This window comes from Scleropages formosus, chromosome 20, assembly GCF_900964775.1.
Source record: "Scleropages formosus chromosome 20, fSclFor1.1, whole genome shotgun sequence".
Classification (NCBI taxonomy): domain Eukaryota; kingdom Metazoa; phylum Chordata; class Actinopteri; order Osteoglossiformes; family Osteoglossidae; genus Scleropages; species Scleropages formosus.
The window spans coordinates 19,606,112-19,631,183 of NC_041825.1; the positions used below are offsets into that span (position 1 = coordinate 19,606,112).

Here is a 25,072-nt window from a genome sequence, read left to right on the forward strand (position 1 = left end):
CGTGTGGTTTCCCCCCCTCCGGGTCACTGCAAAACTGCCCTTCAGCCCACACCCAATAGATCCCACAAAGACAGCAGAATAATTTTTTCATGCGGATATGCTTCCTCATAAGCCCCCCCACTCTTCATTGAGCTCCCGTTCTCTCTCTCTCCACACAGATTCCATACCTCTACCTACCGTACGTTGGAGAGTCACCCATCCACTTCACTCCTTTTACCCCATTCCGTTTGTCACGTTCCCACTGCTCTGATGTGCCCATCAGGCCCGTAAGGGCTACCTTTGATTTCCAGATATCTCCAAGTCTCACCTGGGCCGGCTGAGGCAAACCCCTCGACTCTATGGACCTCTGGCGAGGCTCTACTGAAGTTCCTACAGAAATGCACGACTGCATCAGTTCACCGTGTTATCGCTGTAGCGTAACCATGGTAACACGGAAGCATTTGACTGGATGCGGACACCTGCAGGTGCGAGGCACCTCGCGTCGGACTTCTTAGCATCTTCTTCTGCGCAGAAGTAAAAGGTGTCTTTTTAGGAACGCTTATATAATACGTTGCATAATGCGTCACATGGATATTCTTTATTTTAAAGGAAATTCCTTTCTGGAGGAACGCTTGCAGATTTTTACCTGGTTTATGTATGTTTATCCATTAATTATTGCGATGTTTCCCCTGGAAAGTAGCTTACCGTGTGGGCAAACCCATGTTATTTTTTCAGAAACGCATAGCTGGACGAATCTTACGTTGACACCCTACGCATTCATAGAAGCAGTTGCTTTCTTCACCGCTGATCAGACTCCCTTTCTAAGTCCCAAATGTGAGTGTTCATGTGTTGAAGCTGAAAATGTGAGAAGTGACACAGCTGGTGCTCAGTGAATGGCTCTGGCTGTGTAAATGTACCTGGGGCTGAGCTGTGTGACTCGCGTTCTCCTCCTGTGCCCGGGTCCGAGTCCGGGTCCGAGTCCGAGTCCGGGTCCCTCCCAGTATCATGCAAATCTCTTTTCCCCCACTAGGGGACAGTGGGACGGGCATTTTACAAACAAGTGCACTTGGGGTGCCTTGCGATGGACTGGCGTCCCGTCCTGGGTGTGTCCCCTCCCTCTCCAGCCTTGCGCCCTGAGTTGCCGGGTTAGCCTCCGGTTCCCCGTGACCCCGTATGGGACAAACGGTTCAGAAAGAGAGAGAGAGAGTGCAACTTGTCTGCGTTATCCTTGACCCACCGTGGTTCATGATCCCGTCGCAGACATTTCCTTTTCCTTTTCATATACTCAGACTGCTCCGGAACAAACTCAGAGAGACGGGCTTAGGATTGTGAGGATTCCGGAGCTTCGGCAAAACTGTCGCAAGGCCTCGCGCGCAGTGCACGTACGCCGGCTCGGTCGAGTTCCGCGGGGCAGCCGCCCGGCGTGTCATTCTTTAAATTTTATAGCGATCAAAATCAAAAGCACGGAATAATATCAGTCGCTGGCAGATCTCCTTCGGTCCTGTTGGAGCAGCAGTTATTCAGATTGCGAGAGCGGACAGCAAAGGAAAAACAGAGATTAGATCCCTAATGCCGTCTGGTATTATACCATGATGATACGTTTTAAACGAGATTGGTGCATTCTCCACCCGGCTCCAACTGTCCTGCCGGTGGTGGGATGATTAAAAAAACCGGCAGTCCACTGGCTGACAGCACACCGTGGGCAACGGGGTTCCAGCCGCAGCGGCTCGGCGGCATTTTCTAGGTCCGTCCTCTGCCCGTATTCCACAATCCCATCCCCTTCCTTTTTAATTGCAGGGGTGCGCATCAAAAGACCTTCTAAATAAATAAAGATCTTTGGCGGAGCACCTGTTCCGGACGCCAGGGGAGAGATTTGGGTTATGAAATGGAAATGGCAACGCTGGCGTCTCATTACAGAACCCCGAGGAGGCGAGGGGACATCACACGGAGGGGCAAATTAAAAGCGACGGCAGCCCACCCTCTTCCGTGCCTGGCTCCTTACACATGCACGCGCTCACACGTCCCGCCCCGCCGAGATGAAAAAGGACATAAGAGGACCGCGAGGCCTGCACTGACAGTTTAGTCCACTTGTGTTCGACTTAAAAGGACAAAAGCATTGATTGGGTTGACACCCGACGGCTGCGTTGAAGGGGACGGAACCAACACGCACTCGGTGTTGTCCCGTGGCCTCATGCGGCTTATACATCTAATGGCGTTTTTTTTTTTTCTTTTTTTTTCGCGGTAACTCACGCCTTACGATTTCCCCACATTGTAAGAAAGCTTTGAAGCCCCCCGCCCCAGCAGTCCACACCCCCTTTTGACTGAATGTTGTTCAGTTCAAAGCCAAGAACAGAGGCGATTCTCTGCTTTTAAATTATTAGTTCCCCAAGTCGTCCGTAATAATATAGTTTGACTGAAGTGTGCGGTTTATTAACTACATAAAGACGATATTATTAGAGCAGGGAAAGGCAATCGCCAGTTTCGCCTTTCAGCTGAGCAGCGGGACTTTCTGGCGCTTTGATCCGAATCACTGCTAAATGTCTTTGTGAGATAGTGGGAGCTGCGGAAACTAGCACTGGGACCAGAGCCACATCAATTATTAACTTTCCTCTCCTTTTCTTTCCTTCGCTCACTTTTACTTTCATAAATTAAAGCGTTATTCATCTTTCAGTTTGGGTTTTCTTCCTCCCCCGCGCAGCTGCTCCTCCTCGACCGACGACCTTGACCGCGGGTGGCGCCACGCCCTCGTCATCGCTCAGCCGCGGGCTGCCTGTCATTGAGGAGTCTCCTCGAGGTCAAACGTGGAGGTGACCCGACTGCGGACGGTCGCCTACCTTCTCTCTCTCTCTCGCTATCGCTTCTCGCTCTACGACGTCAACGGTGAGCCTTTTCATTCGTTGCTTGTCCACTGCAGGGTCGCGCTGGTCTTATCCTGAAAGTGTGCGGCGAGGCAGTTTACACCCTGGATGGGACAGCAGTCCATCACGGTGCAATCGCACGCTTGTCCGATTACACGTACCAAGTCATACCGTGTGACTAAGAACTAATCAGAGTGACCACCTCACCTGAAACACCTGGCTGGAAACTGGAGCACCCAAGAGGACACCGACATGAGAACGGGACCACCGAGCAAACTCTGCATAGACTAAGTCAACTCAAATCCACATCTCCGTGGCACCGGCGCTACCCGCTGTGCCACTGTGCCGCCTCTTAGACAGAAAGAAATGGCGTTTACTACAGCGTCATAACAAGAAGGAGCTCAGAGGAGCTTCTGATGAGTTTGTTGCCCAGGTACGGATAAGTTTGTCAGACAGCGCTTTGGTCCATGCCACGGTAAAGTTTGCTATTCACTTTCCCAGATTTGCCCACACGAATGGCATTCGGGTGCAAGGCTTGCTGTGTTTTCCGACACAGCGTGGCATTTCCCCCTTCCACCCCCCCCCCGGGCGATGCCAAAGCCGAGTCACGCAGGATTGAGATAACAGGCACAAAATCTCCCCTAAGACAATGATTATTCCTAGCAAGAGGCATGCGCGGCCATTGATAATGAAAGCCCCAGTGTTTTTCGGATCCGCAACCGGCAAATCCCCTGGCATCGATTGAACAGGTCTTTGCAAAGGAAACAAATCCTTGCGGCAGATCAATGGCACGCGCTTTGACGGCCGATCGCATGTTGAAAGACACTCTTGGCTGATCCATAAAAGGCGCAAACTCGACTCATCTCATTATTTATTCAGGAAATATCTCAACGTCTCAGTTGGCATGTGATCCAAAAAGTCTTTACTGCTCTGTTGAGTACGGCAGTAACTCTTCACACTGTGCTGTAGTCTTGATAGTCGTGCACATTTGCCTCTGCATCACCGTACTGCAGTCGCTCTGCGCCGGGATGCTACCGGAATGCCTGTGGGGCAGCAGGTGGCGTGTTAGTTAGCGCCGACGCTTTGCAGTCGGAGGAGTTGGGTTTGAATCCCCACTCCTGCTGCAGCACCCCCGATCAAGGTACGTACCCTGAACCGATGGAGTAAAATTTGCAGAGTTGTACAAATAGGTAAATCATTGTAAGTAGCTTAGCGTACAACCCTGGCAAGCTGCTTTGGAGAAGGGGGTCAGCCAAAGAAATAAATAGTTATTAGCTGTGTTGCACATGATTGAGTTATCCAGTTATCCACCGCACATATTTCGCCCTGACAATTTTGCGCTCGGCTGACGCAACCGTTTTGTCGCCATTCCCTCCATAAGGACGCGGCAATCTAGAGCATAAAAATACACATTTTTATCATATCAGTGATGTGGTAGTAGGTGTGCTCCACAAAGAGAAACACACACACACACACACAGACACACACCTAAATGCAACACATACTTTTGGCACTCAGTAACATCAATTATTTCCAAATCCACAGCAGTCTGACTTTTTTCTTCTCTATACAGGATGCCTCTGTCACACGGTGGCTGTTAAAGCAGCACCGCTGTCCAAATCTGGCCTTTTCCCTTGCCTTACCGCTGGCCCGCTTCTCCTGCGTGCGCCTCAAGGCCTTTGTTGATCCGGGGCCACCTTAATCCAAGGCGCACGAAATTTGGGGCTCGGCGTGTTAGTCTAAGGTTGCGAATGTTTGCGACATGAAAAAGTTGAAGTGAAAGTATTCTAGAAGTGTCACTGCCAAGTGAATGAGGAGATAGTCACACACAAATAAGCATCTGCACAGACCACAGGAGCCAAGGGGGGGACTTAAAATAGCAGCGCTGGGTGAGGAAAAGGTGGGCATGCTTTGTTGCTTCACTTCTTGCACTGCAGAGGGAAAATATGATGAGGTCTCATGTCAGACAAATGACAACAACACATTCGAATGTCTTTTGTTGTGGCTGCCAGCAGCTTCCCTCATGCTGATTCGAAGCCCGCTTCTGCAGCTCGACAGGAAATGGGAGGTGGCAGCAGAGGTGTCTCGTATTATAGCACACGAGCAGGGCGTCGGTACAGCAGGCTCCTTGCGCGAGAAGAAAGGAAGGAGGTCGTGTGTCGCCGGCCACAGCTGGACCGCGTCCGGGACGTCTCGCCCGCCGTCTCTCCAGAACGTGCCCGAGAGGGCGCGGGCGCCCTGGTGGAGCTGACGGGAACGCGCGGGCCGGGGGCATGTGAGTTCGCTCTACTGCGTCAGCTGGGACGACGCGGTGCCGGGTCGGCGGATTGGCTGGGTGGGTGCGCGCGCCGGGGGTCTCGCCATGCCTGTGATACTGGGGGAGATCAAGGTGCTGACCAGGCCCCTCTCCGTTGTGCGGATCTGCGAGCTCTTCTCAACCTGCTTGGCCTTCAGCCTGGAGGCCTCCCTGGAGTCGGAGTCCATCGACCGCTCGGCTTTTAAACACTTCTGCACGTTCACCTGGTGCTTCTTCTTTGTGCTCACCCTCCTCATCCTGCTGGTGGACTTCATCCAGTTCCAGAGCATCATCCCGCTGTCTTGGAAGAACTTGCCCATCACCGTGGCCACCCTGGCGGCACTCATGGGCCTCACCTCGTCCGTGGGGTTTGCGTGCTTCGTCGTGGTGCGCTGGGAGGACGCGAAGGCCGTAGCGGTCACCGTTTGCTCCTGCCTGGCCTTCCTGGCCTACGCCAGCGAGGTCCACCTCATCCGGCTCCAGAGCAGGGAGCAGAGAGGCTACATGGCCAGCGCCCCCGGGCTGCTCAAAGTCTTCCAGGTGTTTGGGGGCTGCGTCATGCTCCTCCTGCTCAGCGAACTGGAACCGCATAAACTCTCAAACTGGTACTCCTGGGTCTCGGTGGGGATGAAGCTGCTCTGCTTTTTCATGTCCCTGGGCACCGTACTGGTCATGCTGGGCGACTGCGCCGGCCGCTGCCCGCTACCCTTCGACCGCCTGCTGGCGGGATTCTGTCTGTTGGCTGTCCTGCTTTACATGGCCATCACAGTGTTGTGTGTCACTGAAATCCTGGAGATCTCGAAGACCAGAGTTACCTTCACGAAGCTCACCGACTCCATACCCTTTATTGAAACCATAGTTGCCTGCCTCATCCTGTTGACCTACACGGTAGACCTGGCTTTCTCAGTCAAACTCCTGTGTGATCGGGCATAAACACTCCTTTTGGGAAAGTATGTCAAATATCTTATACTGCAGATTATGGGATTATTGGGGGGGGGGGGGGGGGGGGGTGCTTTATGCTCATTTATTCAATCTAGTCACGTGGTGGTTAAATGTTCAATAGCTGAATGTTAAAATGTTACATGAACAGTCTTAAAATCTGGATACTTTTAGTGTATCTGTCTTATAGAAATTGTCATTTTTAAAAAAAGATAGAAATTATATTTTGCCATTAAGGCATGTATAATCTGAGATCATTGTGGACATTTAAAATATATTTGTTTTGCCTACATAAAGAAATAGACTTTTGTGCTGATAAAAACATTTATAGAAACGAATATCACATTTTTATTACTTGATTTTACATTTTTACATTTGCACACACGATGCCACCAAAACACTGCTCCCTGCTTAATTCTTGACTTTGTTTTCTCACTGGTATTTTCACTTATGTGACAGTTTCCGACACTGGAAAGAACCTCCAGGAAAGGAAAATAAAATTTAAAAATAACCCCTTTCTCAGTAGCTGCTTGTATTTTTCACCTAGAATAATACGATTAAAAGCAGGATAGCACAGGGATGTTTCGAAATGAATTGGCTGTAGTGACACATGACGGATGATTTATTGTTTTGCAGCAGGGCCTCACGGGGACACACGGCGAAAGTGTTTACACGGATGGGCTTTGGGGGCGTTGCGGGTTTTGTGGTGGACACAGTGGACACAGCGGACACTTCTGGTTACCGGGTAGCAAAATTTGCCCTGTATGTGTGTCGAAAAACAATCCTGTAAAAGCATGTGGGCTGCGAGCCGAATAGTTTTACCGAGCGTGCACTCATGCTGATCTCCCACCTATGTAGAAATGCTCCACATATCACTTCCTGTGAAGGGAGTGTGAGCAACATTTTCTCGCTGCATTTGCACACTGCAATAACAACGACACGGTTTGAGCAGAGGTGTGATTTGAGAAGCTTGAGAAGCACAGAGAGAAACCAGAGGAAAACCCCAGACTATTTATAAAAGCCGCCAACAAGGCATGAAGTGAATTTGTAATTCCCTTCTCTGTATGTAAAGTGTTTAAAAATACCAGATGTTTTGTTAAAAGAAAAAATCTGAAGTAATGAAAAATATGGCGGGGTGGGGATGTCCCTGTTATTCATAGATTCGCATTTATTTTTCTAGACATTGAAATCTACTTAAAGTGCTTTCTAAACAGCAGGTTGTGACAAGAATTAGGGTTTCTGGATGCTTTACCGTAACAGTACATTAAAGACTATCAACGATGCATAAACTGCGAGACACTCAGAGTACTAAGGGGTGCTTACAAATATATGTCAAGAAAAATGTAAAAATGCTGATTATTTCTACACTTGCATGGTACCTTATGCTTGCATGGGAAAGGCTCTGGACCACTGCATCTCTGTGCAAGACAAGTGTTTGGTGAACATGTTAAAAATCTGAGCTGCTGCCTTTGGACCCAAAGGTCACAGGTTCAAATGTCACTTCTGGCTGTAGTAGCCTTGAGCAAGATATTGAGCCTAAATTGCTCCAGTAAAATTACCCAGCTGTATAAAAGGGTAAATAATTGAAAAGTAGCTTAAAAATGTAAGTTGCTTTGGAGAAAATGTGTAAATGTAAAAAAAAAAAAAAAAAAAAAAAGGTGCACTTTTCCATCTACTGCAGTTGGGGGGGGGGTGAAAAAAAGCCTTTGTTAACAGACAAGTAGTACCATCAGGGGCCACTAGATGGCGCCCTTCTCATTCACACAGCTGCCCCTTCGAGGAAAGACTGAGCAGAAAACGGCAGAACAGCCCCCTTCTGTTAGATAACTAATCTCACTACTGTAACTGACCTCATTGTATCCACTTCATAACATTTCTTATTATATCAATTAACATCCACCCTCACCTATTCATATTCCACCCCGGAGGTAGTGCCCTTGCCTTGAACTGTTACAGCTGGATTACCCTGCATTTTAAAAGGGTAAAACATTGTGATTGTAAAAATTAGTATCTAATAGTGGTGTCAGTCAAAGAAAGGTCATCAGTAATAAAAATGTTTGGTAGTTTTCTTCCTAGCTTTGTATCACTTGTTAGTCCACAAGTCTCCCATGCCTACGTCTCTCTCCGAGGGCTTACCTTTCCACGGAGGCTGCTGATTTTCACTTATGAGTGTTGAATAAGAACACTTACAGAGTGAGTCAGCTGGAAGGATTATAATGTTATTTCTTAGGTTAGGAAGGCCTGGGTTGATCTGGACTATCACGGTGAGAGCATCGGTGGAATGTTCTTCTTTTAAATCTCATCTTCACGAGTGGAATTATTCTGTGTTCCAAGGTTCAAGTATGCAAGGTACATGCATGCAAGGAATTTGGAAAGGAGATGAAAAAGTTGTAGATTAAACCAATAAAAACAGGTCCCTTCTCCAGCACATCATATTTCCTTCTCGTTTTGACGAGCGGCGACAGAAAGGTAGCAGTGATTCGGCAGAAGTCTCAGTAAATGGTCACGTGTCCGGGAAAAACACCGCAACCTGTTTGAAACAGAACGTGTCCGTTTGCCGTCATCACGTTGGAAGCCCAACATAAGCACCGTTAGCCGAGCACATTGAACACGAACAGGAATAAAACAAACACGTTCCCTGGGTGAGCAATGATCGGAAGCAGCGGTACAAATACAGGAATGGTGCTTTTTACATACGTTGCTGCTTGACGTGAAGAACATGTTAGACGGAACGTCGCCTCTAGAGACCTATAGCGCTTGGACCGAGAGAAAACCACAAGAAATAGGTTTTTCGTTCGGTGAGAATTATTCACTTGTGTATCCACAGCATTATATTTCTAAAGGAGCCTGGAGAACAAAATGCTGATTTATGGCGACAGGCACATTACTCCATGTGCGGCCCTGTGGGGGTCCAGCCGCTGCAACCCTGTCATACAGCGTGAGAGAATGAGAGACCCCGGCAGACGGAGGGGCTTGAGCACCGACAGCTTTTCCACACTGTGCTGCGAGGAGGATGAGGATCAGTATGGTGATGATGATGATGATGATGATGATGATGGCATCAGGACTGCAAGGTGCCCAACACTGCACCACAGGCCCATGAAAAGAACGGAGTGGGGGCCCGAGCAACACTTGCAAATGCCAGTCAAACGAGTGATAGTGGAGAAATAGTGCTGGGCGGAAGGCGCGCGACGCGTCCCTTCCTCGCACGTGTTGCGCGAGCCGCGAAGGGTCCACGACGCGTGTCCGCTCTCAAACCCTCCTCACTTAGGGTGGGTTTTCTCCACGCTTTTCGTGGGAATTTTTCCTTTAGTGGGTGAACGGGGTTTTTTTTTTTGTTTGTTTTTTTAACTTATTGCCGAAGACAACAAAGCAGCGGTCGGCTCAAAATAAAATTCTATCCTTACGAAAGGCTAAAAGCGACGTCATAAAAGCTGTCATAAGCTAGTTGCTCAATTTAAATTTCAGTTCAGCGTGTTTTACCGGCAGGAAAAGCGTGTACTCTTGTATTTGTCGAAGCATTTTGAACAATTTCTTATAAAAAAAAATGCAATATAATAATATATAAACGTTAAAATGAATACAGCAGTCGGTAACAAACTGATATCCGAATTAGGACCAATAACAATAACACAGTGTAACCCTAATGGTGACACAGCTATGAGTGTGCGCGTGCAGTCACTCCTCCTCTCCCCCCCCGCTCGAGGCACCTGGGTCCGAACTGTCTGTGCTGCCGGTCTCGCGCAGCTTCCTGTGTCTCCCTGACATTTCTGGAAATCGGGCTGCTGCGTGTCTGTAAATATTATACAGGGAAGTATTTCGCTCTCATTTCTCTATATTACTTGTGGAGCTGGTTAACAACTTGTTAAACAACAAGAAGCGCACCCGTCTGCGTCTCCACCTGTCTGTGGCCGCTCGTGCCTGAGTAATCATGATCATGTGTACCTGTGTCTCCCTGTCTCTATGGCCACACTGTGCTCGCTGAGTCTCTACTCCGTCGAGATTCTCTCGAATGTGCCATGAGTCCCCAGCGTATAACACAGAACTGTCGAACCGACAGGCGTTCACGCGACTCTCCGTTCAGCGAGAGGGCGCAAGGGGGCGTGGCTCACTGCCGCGTTTATCCGTCTTTCTTGTATTTAATCAATCTCCGAGTCAACGAGCGGCTCGCTTTCACTATCTGCATCGATTGCTCTGGCCTTGCGTCTCCCTCATTGAGGAACTGCTGCCGTCTGTCAACAGGCAGAGTATCCGATACGCCGCGCGCACGCTCACGCATGGGCGGTGTGTGTTTATACCAGTCACTCGCACACAGATATACACACAGTGCCCACGCGTCGAGGGTCGTCTCAGTGGGTGACATTAATAGCGGAGACACGGTTCAGTGGACCAGCAAGGCGTCCGTGGGTGAGCGGGCTGACGGCAAATCGGTGCTGAATGAGACGGCTGCGGTGGCGGGGCGGCCGGTCGGACGCGTCCCGCTAGCTGCGCGCGGACACTCGGGTCCGGATCCTACGCGGATAGTGACCGGAGCGGCGGACGAGTATCGGCGGTCGGGAGCCAGTGAAAGGGTTCGGCGATTAACCCACCCAGTGGGCGAGTCTCCCTCCGCGGAGACAGCCGTGTGAAACGGGTTAGTGTCGGTCAGTCGTCCGTCCGGCGGCGCTGCTCAGCCCAGGCCGTCCGTGGACGCCGGCGTAGTTGCTGTTGCTGTTACTGTTAGTTAGTTATCATCATGGCAACAGGACCGTTTAACTGTGTTTTTCTCTCACTTCACTTGTCCTTCCGTCTGCTCTTCACTGTCTTGGCGCCTCTTTCCTGTCTAGACTGTGTCACACTAAGACGTGCTGAAGCGAATAATAATCGGTAACCTAATTAATAAGTATATTTCATCATGTAATTGCTTTTCTTTTACACACAGCCGTCTGTCCTAATCCTGCCATCTAAAGACAGCAGCCAAACAACCAGCATCTTAATTAATTAGTGACATGATCTGCCTTTAACCAACAACAGCACAGACAGAGTTGAGTTGTCAGGCTGAGAGAGAAACTTCTAGTCCACTGACGAGGTCATAAGCGGGTGGGTAGCTAAATAACAGTGAACAAACGAGCTCATAATCTCCTAATCTCCAGTATTGACTCCAGCCTAATTTTTTTTATTATTATTTATTTAATATCACCACAGTGGAGCCAAGAGCCATCCTTAATTAGATCAGATAATGACTTACAGTCATTACGGTCGTGTACCGTGGTGCAACATACTGAGGTTTCAAGGGACATGACGGTTTCATTTTAAATTAAACTTGTGTGAGCAAATACTCTTCAAGAAGGATCCAACCTGGCTACGTGGGCCGTTAGATCGAAGGCCACGTTTGTGGGTTTTGGACTGTGTGGCGGGGGCTGCGGCGACTGGGATTCCCAGAACTCGGATGACTCTGAGCACTGGTTTTGCGGTGGGACGTTTCCTCGCGTTTTGTGTGCCCGCTGGAGGGATGGTCCGCGGGCGCCGGTGTCTCGCTTTGCGAACTCGGTGGACGGATCACGTTTCCTTCAGAAAAATTGTGGAATCATATTTCTGTGTGTAGTGTCTTACAATATACTTCTGACATTCTTTTGCATCACTCCAAGTCAGCGTCTGCTGTGTCACTGCTCACGGTTGCTTTCCCTTTTGTTGGTATGAAGACTGTTTACGACATGATCTGTAACATTTTCCCTTCAGCTGTTCTGTGTGTGTGTGTGTGTGTGTGTGTGTGTGTGTGTGTGTGTTTGACTGCGTCCATTTTGACAGTGTTGTTCTCTGCCGCACGTGACAGGTGCTTAAGGACTATGACACCGGAGACGGCGTGACCCAGTGCGCGCGCTGAAGTGGGGGAAGGTTGAATGGCACTGAAGATTCAAGGTAAGCGGTTTGGGAGTGAATTTGACCTGTTATTGATCTTGTAAATGGCAACGCGACTGACCTCAGGTTGGAAGAAGGCGGTTGATCCGGACTCGCCCTGTCCTGCCAGCGCTCCAACTCCGTTCATCTGCAGATGGTGTAAAACAAAAGGCTTAATCTGAGCAGCAAGTTTTTATACATTGTTTTCAATAACAACGAGATTTCCTGATAGCATAGGGCTGTCAACATATGATCTGGTCGACCTGGGTTTGAATCCCTGCTCCTCCTGTGCTGCCCTCGATCAAGGTATTTACTCTGAAGTGATACAGTAAAATATTCAGCTCATAGAAATGGGTAAGTCAATGTAAAGTTGATTATGTAATGTAATTCAGTTTTGACAAGGACCTCGAATAAATGGTTAGTAGTAATGAAGAAAAGGGACGTTAAAGCAATTATCTCACTTGGGCAGACACAGGTATCTGTATTGGCTTTTGAGTCTGGTACGTTGCCATGACCCAATAGTCCAGCACATGTTCCGAAAAATGACTGTACGCCTAGCAACCCATCTTAGAAATTATAGTCAACTGCATGTAAGGTTGGAAGCCGTTGTTGTTGTCTGAGGGTTTTTCTTGTGAAAACAATGTAGCCAGTGTTGGGGACTCACTGTTGAAAGCTTAATGGTCTTAAAGAGGGTCATGTCAGCAAGGCAGGCTGCTGGGTCTTGGAAGACAGCTGCTTAAAGGCCTACAGCTCTGGCACTTTGCAAGAGCTCTTATTCTGTTTGACTGTGACACATTTCTCCAACGATCCATGTGAAAAGAGCAGAAGGTCCTTGAGAGGTTACGGGTGTAGAATCACGTAGTAAGTGTTTTCTGAATTTCACCATTGTGACCAACCCTATGCTGTCCCCGTGACAACAGCCCACACTTAAGACGGTTTATGATTACCAGTATAAAAAGCACACACTGGTTTACAGCATGTTTCAGTTCCCACTATTGCTTCAGTCAAGAAATTACAGAAGGTTTACAGCACTGGTCATATGACTTCTTCTGGTTCTTTTTTGCAGCACAGATTGTCACAGATGAGATGTTAAATCTGGCGTATTTGTTGATCTCGGCCAAAGCCCTACCAATGCTAGGTCAGTGCACGTCGCAGTGGGTTAAAGTTGCGTCTCCACCGCTGAGTGTGTGGCCAACTGCAGTCCTGTTGTTCTTTTATTGTCTGGTCCTTGCTGTGACTCTCCACGTAGGTGTTTTTTATCAGTCTTGTTCTATTTTTGTGATGTTGGTTTTTCCGTTGATCAAACTGTAAATCGATATCTGCCTTCTTGCTTCTGCTTCTTCTGTTTGTATCCGGTTAGGCAAGAATCATTTGTTCATATAGTCTTCCCGCTTAGGCTCTTGTTACTGTATCTCTGTTCATTGCCAGATTCTGTGAGGCTGTCCATTTCTAATTAGTCACCAGTCACTGATTGCGACCTTTGCGAACTGTATCGTTCTCATGTCTGTCGATAACTATGCTGCCAGAGATTATCTGTGTGTGTGTCTTGTATACACGTATACTGTGTATGTAAAAGTTAAAAGGCAACAGCGGTATACCTGGGCAACACTTGTGTGGGATGATTTGGACAGCAGAGTGAAATTAAAGCAACTCACAGGTGTCCTACATCACTAAGAAGACATCTAGGTAGCAGAGAGGTTAGAGCTGCTGCCTATAGATGGAGGTCACAGGTTTGAATTCCACCGGTATAAACGGGTAAATCTCTATCAGTAGGTTAACATCGTAAGTCACTTTGCAGAAATTCAATGCCTGTATGTAAATGTTGGTAGGATTCCAGATGAAATTTCGTAACCAAATTCCTTGGGAAGTGAACAAGTTTCTTGTAAGTGTACTCAAACTACTGATGGGTACTGAATTTACACTGATGGTTTCCCTTTAAGTTTAAGGCTGCGATCTCCATCCTCCTCATTCTTGTGAATCTCTTGCTGTCACTGTTATTTTGTACTTGCTTCAATTATTGTTGGTCACAATGAACTTCTGATGTAGAAGTTGTCATATTAGGGCTTTCTGGTCACAAAGCAGTGTGGTTGTGTGATTTTTAGTTTTTAAATATGAAACATTAGAGCTGGGTACCTGAGCTGTCATAAAGCCCTGCTAAGTTTTTTCTGTGTTAATGTGAGATTAAAGGAGAATTCCTCACTAGAGTGGTATTATGGTAATTTTGTTTCCCCACACAACTTCATACTTAAGGCAAAACCGATGCCTTAACAAGAGAGCTGTTATCCAGAAATGTGGTTTGAGTTTTTATCAGAACTGTGGAGTGCAGAATGTATCTGCAAATCAGAAAATTTTCTTCCTAAATTTTGACATTTACATTTAAAGAGAGGTTTTCAATACCACTTCTTGACTTTAGTGTGATTTTCCCGTTCATATTTGTTGTAATGAAAATTCTTAATTATATGTATTAATAATCATGTACGTGATTAGTAGTTTTATGATAAAATCAGCTTGCAGTCTGTGGTCCCCAATCCTTGTTTTAAAATGGCTCATAATTACACACAAAAACTAGTTTCGTAATGTTTGGTATCAGAACAAACATGAAAAACTACTTAAACTTTTTTTGTTTTTGTTTTGTTTTTCCCTGTGCTTTAGAGATATTTCTAATATAAATCGTGGTACGTATTGAAAGTCTTATTGAATTGAGGTAAAAAAATAAAGTGGCTTTGAGACAAGGGGACTGAGTGGCCTTCGTTTAATGTTTGTATTGTAAGAGCCCCTCTGCAACTGTGGTGAATTCTGGAGGCCCCTTTAATGCCAGCTGCTGTCCGCTCATTTGCTTTTCACTTCCCTGTCAAGGTTTTGTTTGCAAAGGCTCCTTTCCAGTGAAGCCGAGCTGGCGTGTTGTATAATGCACCTGTTCACCTGCATTGGGAAGGTGCCAGAACATGCAGTGTATCTGTATCTGGGCAAGCAGGTGCAGTCCACATATTGTGCCTTGTGAGTGTTTTGGTGCTGGCTGGGAGATTTTTCAAATACTGCTAGTTCCTTCTTGTAAATCTGAGGTCAGTACTACATGAGCTGAAAGTTCTAACTATAGGTAACTGTAAATGACTTCTGAAACAGTTTGATTTGCTTGCCCTGATATGTCCTTGCATCTCATCATAATGCTGTGTGTAGATGGCATAGCTAATACTGACTGAATGGGCTTAGACTTTATTTCAGGCAGCAGTGTGGCCATGTGGGACTGAAGCGACAAGATGATAACAGAAAGAATATATATTCCAAATTAGTCTTCCAGATGACTATGAATGGTGGCTGGATTTTAGTGGTACATGTCTTCTCTTCCCCCCGTATTGGTTTATTTGATAAGATGAGAAAAGTTAAGCAGTCTCTAAAACTCAGTTTTTATGTACCAAGTGCAACACATTGTGTATTCTTTTTCCTGTTCAATGGCTCTGTCAGAATTGGCCTGATATCAGTTGGGGGGTGTTTTGTTTCAGCAGGAAGGTGGCACACGGCTCAAGAATTCGGTTCAGGAAAAAATGTGAACATGAAGCAGATACAACCTGTAGGAGTACCAGTGCAACAGGTTCTGCAAGCACGGGAGTCTTCAGGGGGAGTCTCTTGGAACGGTTTGTTTTAGCCCACGTTACACGTCCGTCCAGGGTGACCTGAAAAACACGTCACTGCAGAGGTTGGAAGAGGCCAGTGGGAATGTTGCATGGGGTTGGGGGTAGGGCTGTGCATCTGTGTTCCAGTCTAACAGGTTGTCTGGAGTGAATATGAAGGCTGCGATGCAGATCTGGCCAACAGAAAAACATATCTTTTATCTTATCTTTTTGATCTTTCATGGGAGTTCAAGCCCACCTAATGAAAAGGTAATAAGCCTCTCCCCCAATCTCCACAATGTCATTTCTAAAGGGTAATTTGCCCAGGCCAGGATTGTGTCCCCCCTTTTGTGGTTAAATCATGGTTTCTTGCTCCATCCCTGTGTCCGACGTCCTGGTCTCCCCCACTCTGTTGTTCCTTCACTTCCAAACAGACAAATGAAATTTCAAGCCGAGCTCCTGCAATTGAAGCGGTGACGGACTGTTATACACAAGTGTCATCAATCTTCCCGTCTCAGAAACATTATTTCCAGGAAAAAAAAAAAAAAAAAGAGAAAAATCAAATGACCTCTTTAAATCCATCAAGGTGGCCCTGGTGTTTGTGAAGAATCAGTCAAGTGAATTGAACTGTCACAGTTCAGGTCTTTGTAGTAATCCGGAGTGTTAACCATTGTAGGAGTGTTAGAATCTACACAATGCAGACTGACAGTTTTATGTTGGATAGCATTTGGTTTCTAGTGTTTATCAAAGTTGGCCTCTAATCATCGTGTCTGGTTGTCAGCAGTATTTGTGTGGCTATGGATACCTCATCAATGTCAAAGCACAGCAGTGCCAAGTGCGAGTGAGGCCTAATTACTGCAGACAGCAGGATCCAGCCTGTGATCTAACACACACCACTGCACAAGCAAAATAGCCGGAAATGATGCGCAACTCCAGCAATTCTTTCATTAAAGGGCAGTAAGCGTAGCCGGATTTGCAGTGATTCAGTGATCAAGCTGCTGCTGCTGCTGCCCACATGGGCCTGGGTTCCAGCAGCCACACAGGCTACTTCAGTGTTTTTTGCAATTTTTTTTTCTTCTTCTAAAGTCCAGCAATTGAACTGCTCACAAACATGTGTTGTGCTTTTTATTATTTACAGGGGGTCTGCTGTCTTTCTGGAGATACAGTATGGCACGTCATCTGTCCGTGTTTTCTGTCCCTAAAAATAGCAGAATTAGCGGCAGTCTCACCATGAGTGTTTTAATTCGATCCACTCGCTGCAGGGAGCAGGAAGGAAGGGTCAGTTGCCGGCCTGAGCAGCTCACCTGGAGGACGGCACCACAGTGGAAACCCGAGACAAGCAGCCTGGCCGACTGCTGCAGTTTGTCAGGACCATGTTCAGGCCGTGTAGCTCATTCAATCGTAATAAGTCTGCTTTTGAGAAGCAGTCAGCCAGTGAGTCAGTTGTTGTTAAATGTGGAATAAATTAGCTGTGGGCGACAAACATGGTAACATGAGACAGAGGCCCTATCGTGTTCAGGAAAACGAGCTGTTGTGGAGGGTGCAGTTTCCTATGTTCTATAATAGGCTGAGGTGTGATCAGTTTTCTGCACCAAGTAGCCAGAGGTGTTTGAGAGGCAGAGAGAGGTTTGCCTTTTTTTGCGCTAAGCGGTCATTGTAAAGAGATCTACATTGATGTATTTTGAAATGTGAAGTTTGCTTTTTGCCTGTTTTTGAATCAGAGTGGTGAAGGGCAGCCATAGACCCTCTAAGGCAACCCATGATTTTCTTGTGAGATGTCATTCCTCTTCATATTTGCCACACAGACTGTACCTGCTATTTACTGAAAAACAATTGTTTGTGGGGGGTTAGTGTTCAATGGGGTGTTTTTTTTTTTTTTTTTTTAAACAAAAAAAAAAAAACCCTGAGCCTTCTGGAAATTCTTTCCCAGACAGCCCAAAGCTGATAGATGACTCTAGAAACGGGCCACCCCATCAGAATTGTCTGTCATTAAACTACAGAATAAAAGGTCTTTTCATGAGGAGTTGGTAAGGCCCTCTTCATCAGAGAAGCTGCCATTGTCTTCTCAGACCAGTGTGACTTTTCGCCTGTGCAGAACAGTAGCACACTGTTGCAGTATGCTCTCCTCTTATGTAAAACATTCTTGTTATTTTGAGAAGTATTCTGGGAAATTAACCACGAGGGTCTGTCTTTGTGTCACTCTGCAAAACATAGCAGTTGTTTGTTACATGTTGGATGCATTTGAAAATTAAATTTGTGGTGTTGGATGCGTGTTGCAGCCATAGAGAAAACACGGCCTCCGCTTGTAGAAGAACCATCCGGGGCCACTTCTCTCTTTCTTCCAAGACTATCCCTGTGCTCACCATTCCTATAGCAGCTGCCTGGGCACCTTGTGAGCTGATAACAGGCTTTTTAGTGACCCATTCTGCTGAACCACCCACTCTTGCCACCTACTCTTGCCACCCACTGACTGAGGAGGTAATGGCAGCTACCTACAGATCCCACTCTGTGAATCTGCATGGCACACCTGCCATCTGCTAACCACAAATTCACTGACTACACCTTCCTGCCACTTGCCAATGGTGAATCCACCCTGGCCCTTTTAATCCAGACTAATTCCTTCTCTCTTCAATTTAGATCTTCCCTGTGGACTTTTGTTTGAGCCTAAGATGTTGCAGGTTTTTTTTTATTATTATTTTTATTTTTAAAACAGCAAAAAAGTTATCCTATGCATCATAAAATAAGTTGTCTGTTTACTCCTTGTGTCTTTGACACTGACTGTAGTGACACTAGTGACACTGACTGTGATGGGTGACGATAGTTAAAGTTGCAGGACACTGTGCTGTATGACTCAATTTCCTGCGATTTTTATCTTTCTCTGTGAATCACGTCTGGAAGTTTCTTCATGCAGTAGGACTTTCTTACCATACATCTTAACATTAGATTCTGTACTGCAGATAAGGTTACATTCAAATTTTTTGTGCGTCCTCAGAGTAACCTTTCACCAGAGAACTCTGGCCACTATCTGGTCATAGGTCAAAGACTTAAAGCAGCTCTGGTGGGTATGGGTTCTTCTGTGTCTATAATGGTTTATCTGCTAAGTATTGTATATTAGCTGGGCATTTGGTCCATGAAGATTGCATGCTTTTGTTTTTTGAGAATTTGAGCCATTTCCCTCTGGTTTATGTGACTGAAGTCATCACCCAAATCTGTAATGTTGTTTGTAACACCCCTCCCCCCCCCCCCCCCAGAGACATGACTTCTGCTTAACCACTGTGATGGTGAACAGATTGATGGATAAGAGACTTCGGTGTTTGTGAGGTCTTTTTGAACACTTTGCATTGTTCTCAGGCCAATATGGTCACTGAGATCCTGTGAGGATGCAGCAAAGCACCACATCTGCACAGACTTAGTCTAAGCATAACGTGTAATATGACACTAGAGAATTCAACAATGGAGCGTTTATTGGTGAAGCAGTTTTAGTGTTTGGTCCATGTCCCCCACCCTTTTCATTGGGCCTCTTTGTAGGAAGTCTGTAAACAGTTGGTTTCTTATGAAAAGGCAGGTTGAAATTAATCTGTAAACATTTTATCTCAGAGAACCTCAGTGGCCTGCCAAAGATTTTAAATTAAAGCAGATATCGTAATTTATCTTGTAATATGTTTAGTTTTTTGGTTGTTAGATTGATGTGGACATGTCTTTGACCAAATATTGGCGTGAGTATGTGCACCCTTTCTGCCAGTCTGTGGAGAAGGCAAGCTGTTAAACACTTGTATAGTACCGTAAGAGGTCATTTTAATTTTTTGCTCAAACTTCAGAACAGCCTTTGTTACGTGAGACACAGAACTGGGGTTTGTTCAGCTTGCCTTCGCAAGAAGAAAGACTGACGCTGCTCTGAACTGGTTGTCTGTCAGTGGTCTTGCAGCAAGGTGTGATAATGGAGCGGGTCACAGTAGCAGTTGGAGCAAACATGGAAACCACTGAGCTTCTTCAAAGAGAAGGGCAAAGCCAATTAATGCAGCTCCATGCTTGTTCTGCTGCTGGGCCAACCCTCACATCATGAGTCCTATGATATTTTTGTACAGATTTTGGTTCACAGATACCATTGTTCCAGCTTCAGGTCTGCTTTGGTTTTTTTTTTTTTTTTTTTTGTCTTATCAAACACAGACACTGGAAAGAGAAATATTTGGTTACCAAGGGTCACAAGCAAATGGTTAACATGGCTAGAAAAGTTCCTCAGTGCCTGTCTATTGTGTTGCAATGAATGTTTGTTCAAACTGTTGTTCAGAAATTAATGTCAGTGTATGATTTGTCAAAGCAAAATGCACGCAGAGGGTTTCAGCCAGTTTAAGACCAGAACATTTCATGAAAACAACTTCATGTCAGCCTCATGACCCCAAAGACGAAGACTGAATGGGCAGAAGAAATATTCACTGTTCCTAATGATTCCTGTAGGGCTGTATGCGTTTCATTCTTTGTTACATGCTCTAAAGTGAATTCAAAAGTGGTTCTACAAATTTACTGTGAAGGTTGCAAAATGGCTTTGCTAGAAACTGAGCTGTGGTCTGTCTGTCTTCCCTTTGCCACTGTCTCTGCCTTCTCATCTCTAATTCTTCCTGAAAGAAGTGCTTTTAAGTAATACGGTCTGAACCCCCCCAGCCCAGTGCTTATATATGTACTCTTTCACCCACCAAATTGCTGAACCGTAATCCTCTTTCTTTTATTCTGTGGTTGTGTGTATGTATTAGTCACATAATGTTGTTATTCAATATTCACATAATTGGTTAGATTTTTGCTCCACATATTCCGGTTGACCCTGGTCTTCTTAGGATGACATTTTAATGTTGATTTGTGTTTCATTTAAAGTTTCTTTTCATATGTCTTAGGTCACCGTGTGTGAGAGTGAGTGAACTAGGAGTTCTTAACCTTGGGTGCATGGACCACATGAGCTTCCATAGATGGGCTTCAGGGGGTCTGTTGAGCACAGGCTTGCTTTCAAAATGATGTTCCAATTAATCAAAGAAAAATAAAAACTACCAACTATGTCATAGAAAGTTAGTGTAATCAAGTTTAGGTGAAATAAGTTCAGTTTTTTTTTTTTTTTTTTTTTTCCCCCCCAAATTTATTCATAAACATTTTTAGCTTTCATTACATTAGTCTGTGGCCATAGAAGAAGGTTAAGGATCTCTGGTGCAGTTTTTTTTTTTTTTTTTTCCTCCCCCTTTTTTAGACTCATGCTACTCCTAAGGCAATTCTGCTGGCTCCAGAATAAAAATATTCTAATAAAGCATTCCCTAATTGTGTCAAATCTGAGAGTGTATTCTTTAAAAAAAAAAAAAAAAAAAAAAAGACAGTATTTAGGAGATCCTTGCTGCTCTTTCACTGAAAAGGTGAAACTGTGGCCATAAGCAGGACTATAAGAAAATGTCAACAATCACAAAAGAAAGAAATGTGGTATCTTGCACTGTATGAATAAACTGTAGGCACAGTGTGGAATTATCTCTAATCTCGGCCTGCAATAAAGATGCCACGTGGAGCTGCCCAGAAAGTCCTGACCCCCTCCTAGTCAGATTAGTCGAGACCCAACCTGATCTTGGAGCAAGCGGCAGCACAGAATGTACGCTTGTTTGGGAATCAAGTGGCTTTTTTGTGGTCTCCCCTTTCAGTCGCAGTAGATCTGCTTTCTGAAATAGCCAGTAACAATTCTTACCCCCATTCCCTCACCTAGATTCACATAGTTGGCCATGTACATCAAGGGGGTTGTCTGCTCCCTGATGGTTTTAAGCATGTTTAAGTGTATTTTCAATTGAATTTGAGGTCCTCACTGAACATTTTAGAGGTCAGATAATTGCAGGAGACACGGGTGGGTTTGCTGAATTGTGCTCCTGTGAGTTCTTTGTGTCGTACAGAGAGCCATAAGCTGCTACTGATCTGTCTGCCTGTCAGACAGCAGACTTTCATGATGTGTAATCATCTTTTTGTTTTTCTTGTGAATATCCATTGTCCTTGTACAGGAAGTAGATGTCTGAATCTGCTGCTTGCCATTGACTGGTGTTAGATAGCACTGACTACTCCTGTGACTAAAGAAAGAGAAGGTGCTCTGCTTCTTTCTTCAATCCCCAAGAGGTCACCTCAGACGGGTCCACGTACCTTCTGACTTGATGAATTTAATTACGTTTGTTGGAAGCGTGATATTAGATTCCTATTCCTGCAAGCAAGGTATGTATCCGTGTATGAAATAGAGGAGTGAGCTAGCGGATGGAAATACATGGGGCACCTTTCCTGTTGGCATAGCAACTGAGTATCTGATTCTCAAGACAGACCCAGCCTGTTCTGGCTAGAAGAATAGAGTGATTTAAGCAGTTGCAACTTCAACTGGTGAGGGTAATGGATCTTTACCTCTAAGTTTATATGTATGGTCATTTGTGTGTCTCTTTCTATGTTTGAAGACCTTACAGTCCATTGGAATAGTTAGTTTGACCATATTCTTCTACAAAGTGATTTGTATCACGTCTCCATTAAATCGGACAAAGCTGTCCGTAGTATGTTACACTGAAATCATTTATCGCTATTGATTAACATAAATTTTAAAACTGCTTCCGGTTCACAATGGAATGCCCTTTTTGCCACTGCAGTCTACAATAGGAAGGAAGGTGGTCACAAATCCTCTGGTCACATGTCCATACTGGACTAGATTGGTTCCCAGTAGGGCATAAACGCAGGTCAGGTACCATGTAGATATCAGGTAGTGGAATAATTAAAGATTGGGCTTAAATACTAAAAATTTGCATGTCTGACATAAATTGCTCCAGCAAGATACTTCAGATAGGCCTGATTAGTTTAAATATAGGCTGTTTAAGTCTCATAGTGTAGAAATATTTCTGTAAATGCAGCACTGCTGTTTCGCAGCATCTGAATGGTGCAAGAGGGCGTGGGTTCGATCCCTGCTTACTCTGTGTGGAGTTTGCATGTTCTCCCTGTGTCTGCGTGAGTTTCCTCCGGGTGCTCTGGTTTTCTCCCACAGTCCAAGGACCTGCTGTTCAGGTTCACCCCCTAGTGTGTGAGTGACAGAGAGAGTGTGTTCCACTGATGCATGGATGAGTGACCCATTGTAAGTTAGTGTATCTAGCAGTTTAAGTCATCTTGGTGAATGAGGTGTGTGGGCTGGTAACACTACATAGAGTTCATTGGAAGTTGCTTTGAAGAAAAGCATCTGATAAATATAAATGAGCTTATAAACATCATTACATTAATCCTGTTGAGCTGAATCTGCCAATATTGTGTAAATCTATGGCGCTTCCTCTAGGAGTTGTTCACTGTGCAGTTCACTAAAGGCCCTGCAACAGGTTTGGCATTTCAAACTAGTTTCTTTTAGCATAGGCAGTTGTTATTGTCTGTTATATTTATGTAAGTGTAAGAAAACCAAGATTTGACTTGCATATTTTCTGCACAGAACCAGCACATGTGTGGTAAAGGCTTTGCATATTGTCTTCCTTGTGTTTTTTATTCAGTTCCCTCTTGTTTTCTGGTGATTTTCACTTTTATAAATGTTTAACTTTTTTCTTTCTTATAGGTACGGTACTGATATTAGGTGTTATTTTGGAGTATTTTTGCAAACCTGGTAATTTCTAGCATGGCAGTCTACTTAAAGTTGCTTAGATGTCATCAGGGATGTCTTACTCTTAACTTAAAAATGTATTCCTTAATATTCAACCTGAGTGAGTAAATAGCACTATACTAAAGTAATTCAGGAGCAAGTATTTTGCTGACCCAGGGGGTGCGGTGGCGCAGTGGGTTGAACCAGGGTCCTGCTCTCCGGTGGGTCTGGGGTTCGAGTCCCGCTTGGGGTGCCTTGCGACGGACTGGCGTCCCGTCCTGGGTGTGTCCCCTCCCCCTCCGGCCTTACGCCCTGTGTTGCCGGGTAAGCTCCGGTTCCCCGTGACCCCGTATGGGACAAGCGGTTCTGAAAGTGTGTGTGTGTGTGTGTGTGTGTGTGTGTGTGTGTGTGTGTGTGTGTGTGTGTATTTTGCTGAAGAGCATTACATCATGGCAACTTTTGAGCTTCAGATCCATACCTTTGCTTGAGACTCTCATGTCTGCAACTGTCTTTCTCTTAATGTAATGCATAAATTGTACTTTTGCTGAGATGTACATCGCTTTGGACAAAAGCGTCTGCTAAATGAATAAATATAAATGTGCCTGCCTTCACTACGCTCCCTACAGCCTAGAATCCTTTTTTTTTTTTTTTCCCCCCCCTCCTTCATAATTAAAAATCGGTCCATACTGCTTTTAATTTAATTTAATTTGTGTCTTAGCTGTTGCATCAGGAAATGTTTTATTAGAAGTTCTTGAGTATCTGGGGATATTGGTGAGGTTGGACTGGCAGTGAGTGGTCTTCGGGCCTCTTTTGACTGCAGGGCTGTGCAGTGTGACTCAGGCCCTAACGGGAGGCCATGTCACCAGGTGGCAACTTGTGTACTGATGAGCGGCCCCCTCGACTGCCTGGGCCTCCTTCCTTGGTGAACGGAGCCAGCAGTCACGCTTCTGATCTGAGCTTTTCTTTCTTCCCAGCATCTGTCTTGGTGGTTCTGAGAGGCCTAGGGGGTTTTTAGAAAGCCCTCTTGCAGTTAGAACTTTGATCAAACAGTCCTTGTGATTTTTTTTTTTTAAAGCCCTTCCCATCCAAATGGGTCACACGTTGGCCAGTCTGCTTCCGGTCTCTCAGGAGTTTGCCTTCTCTCTGTAAAGGACGTAAGGGATCAGTCCATTGGAGGAGATGCGTTTCATCCTCCTACTCTAAAGACTAGCAGGCAGCAGCATGTTCTGAGTGAGCGCAGCAGGTGTTTAGGGGCTGTTCGTGTTCTCTTCTCTGTGCTTGTTCTGAAGATGCTGGCACAGACGTTTTCCAGAATTGAGAAAGCAGGGCGGTCCTCTCATTCTTTACTTGCCTCCATCTGTGTATGAACAGAGAAATATATTCTGACCGGTATGAACAGCAGAAATCTGCCCCTCTGTGGTGAGAATTTTAATGGATAGATGCAGTTATGCTTATCCTTTAATAGAAGCTGATGGCATAGTGGTAGAGCTACTGCCTTTGGACCCAAAGGTAGCAGGGTTGAGTCTCACCTCTGGCTGTAATATCCTTGAGCAAGGTATTTACCCTGAATTGCTCCAGTAAAAACTACCCAGCTGTATAAATGGGTAAATAATTATAAGGACCTTAACATTGTAAGTTGCGTGGGGGGGGGGGAGCATCAGCCAAAAATACATGTAATAGGAACTTGTACCTGTTCCACTGCTCATCCACATCAACTTGCTCTCTAAGCTGCTGCTTGTGTTGCCATGGAAACCATTTCACATCATCAGGAGGAATCTATTGACACACCCCACCTGACATGTGCCCACGCTCCCTGGGCCTCCAGGACTAGTCACATGCACTATCGCACTTAATTTGGCAAAATGAGCAAGAGGAGTGCAACTCGCGCGATCGGCCCTACCGTCTGTGTGATGACTGT

General features: G+C 45.7%; 2 protein-coding genes across 3 annotated transcripts in view; both read left to right on the top strand.

The window, feature by feature from the left end:
* The first annotated feature begins 4,709 nt into the window (after positions 1–4,709).
* On the top strand, positions 4,710–6,100 carry LOC108940058 (myeloid-associated differentiation marker-like). Its single transcript, XM_018761881.2, has one exon. It carries the CDS (start codon positions 5,200–5,202, stop codon positions 6,064–6,066), a length of 867 nt encoding a protein of 288 aa, XP_018617397.2. The 5' UTR covers positions 4,710–5,199; the 3' UTR covers positions 6,067–6,100.
* A 3,762-nt stretch (positions 6,101–9,862) lies between these two features.
* The window catches only part of LOC108940057 (testis-expressed protein 2-like), a 44,093-nt gene continuing 28,883 nt past the window's right edge, over positions 9,863–25,072 (top strand). The window contains exons 1-2 of one of the 2 annotated variants that reach the window (XM_018761878.2): positions 9,863–10,705; positions 11,885–11,970. The gene's annotated coding sequence lies outside the window, so the exon portion shown is untranslated. The remainder of the gene's footprint in view (positions 10,706–11,884; positions 11,971–25,072) is intronic. The other variant, XM_018761879.2, reaches the window with a different exon arrangement.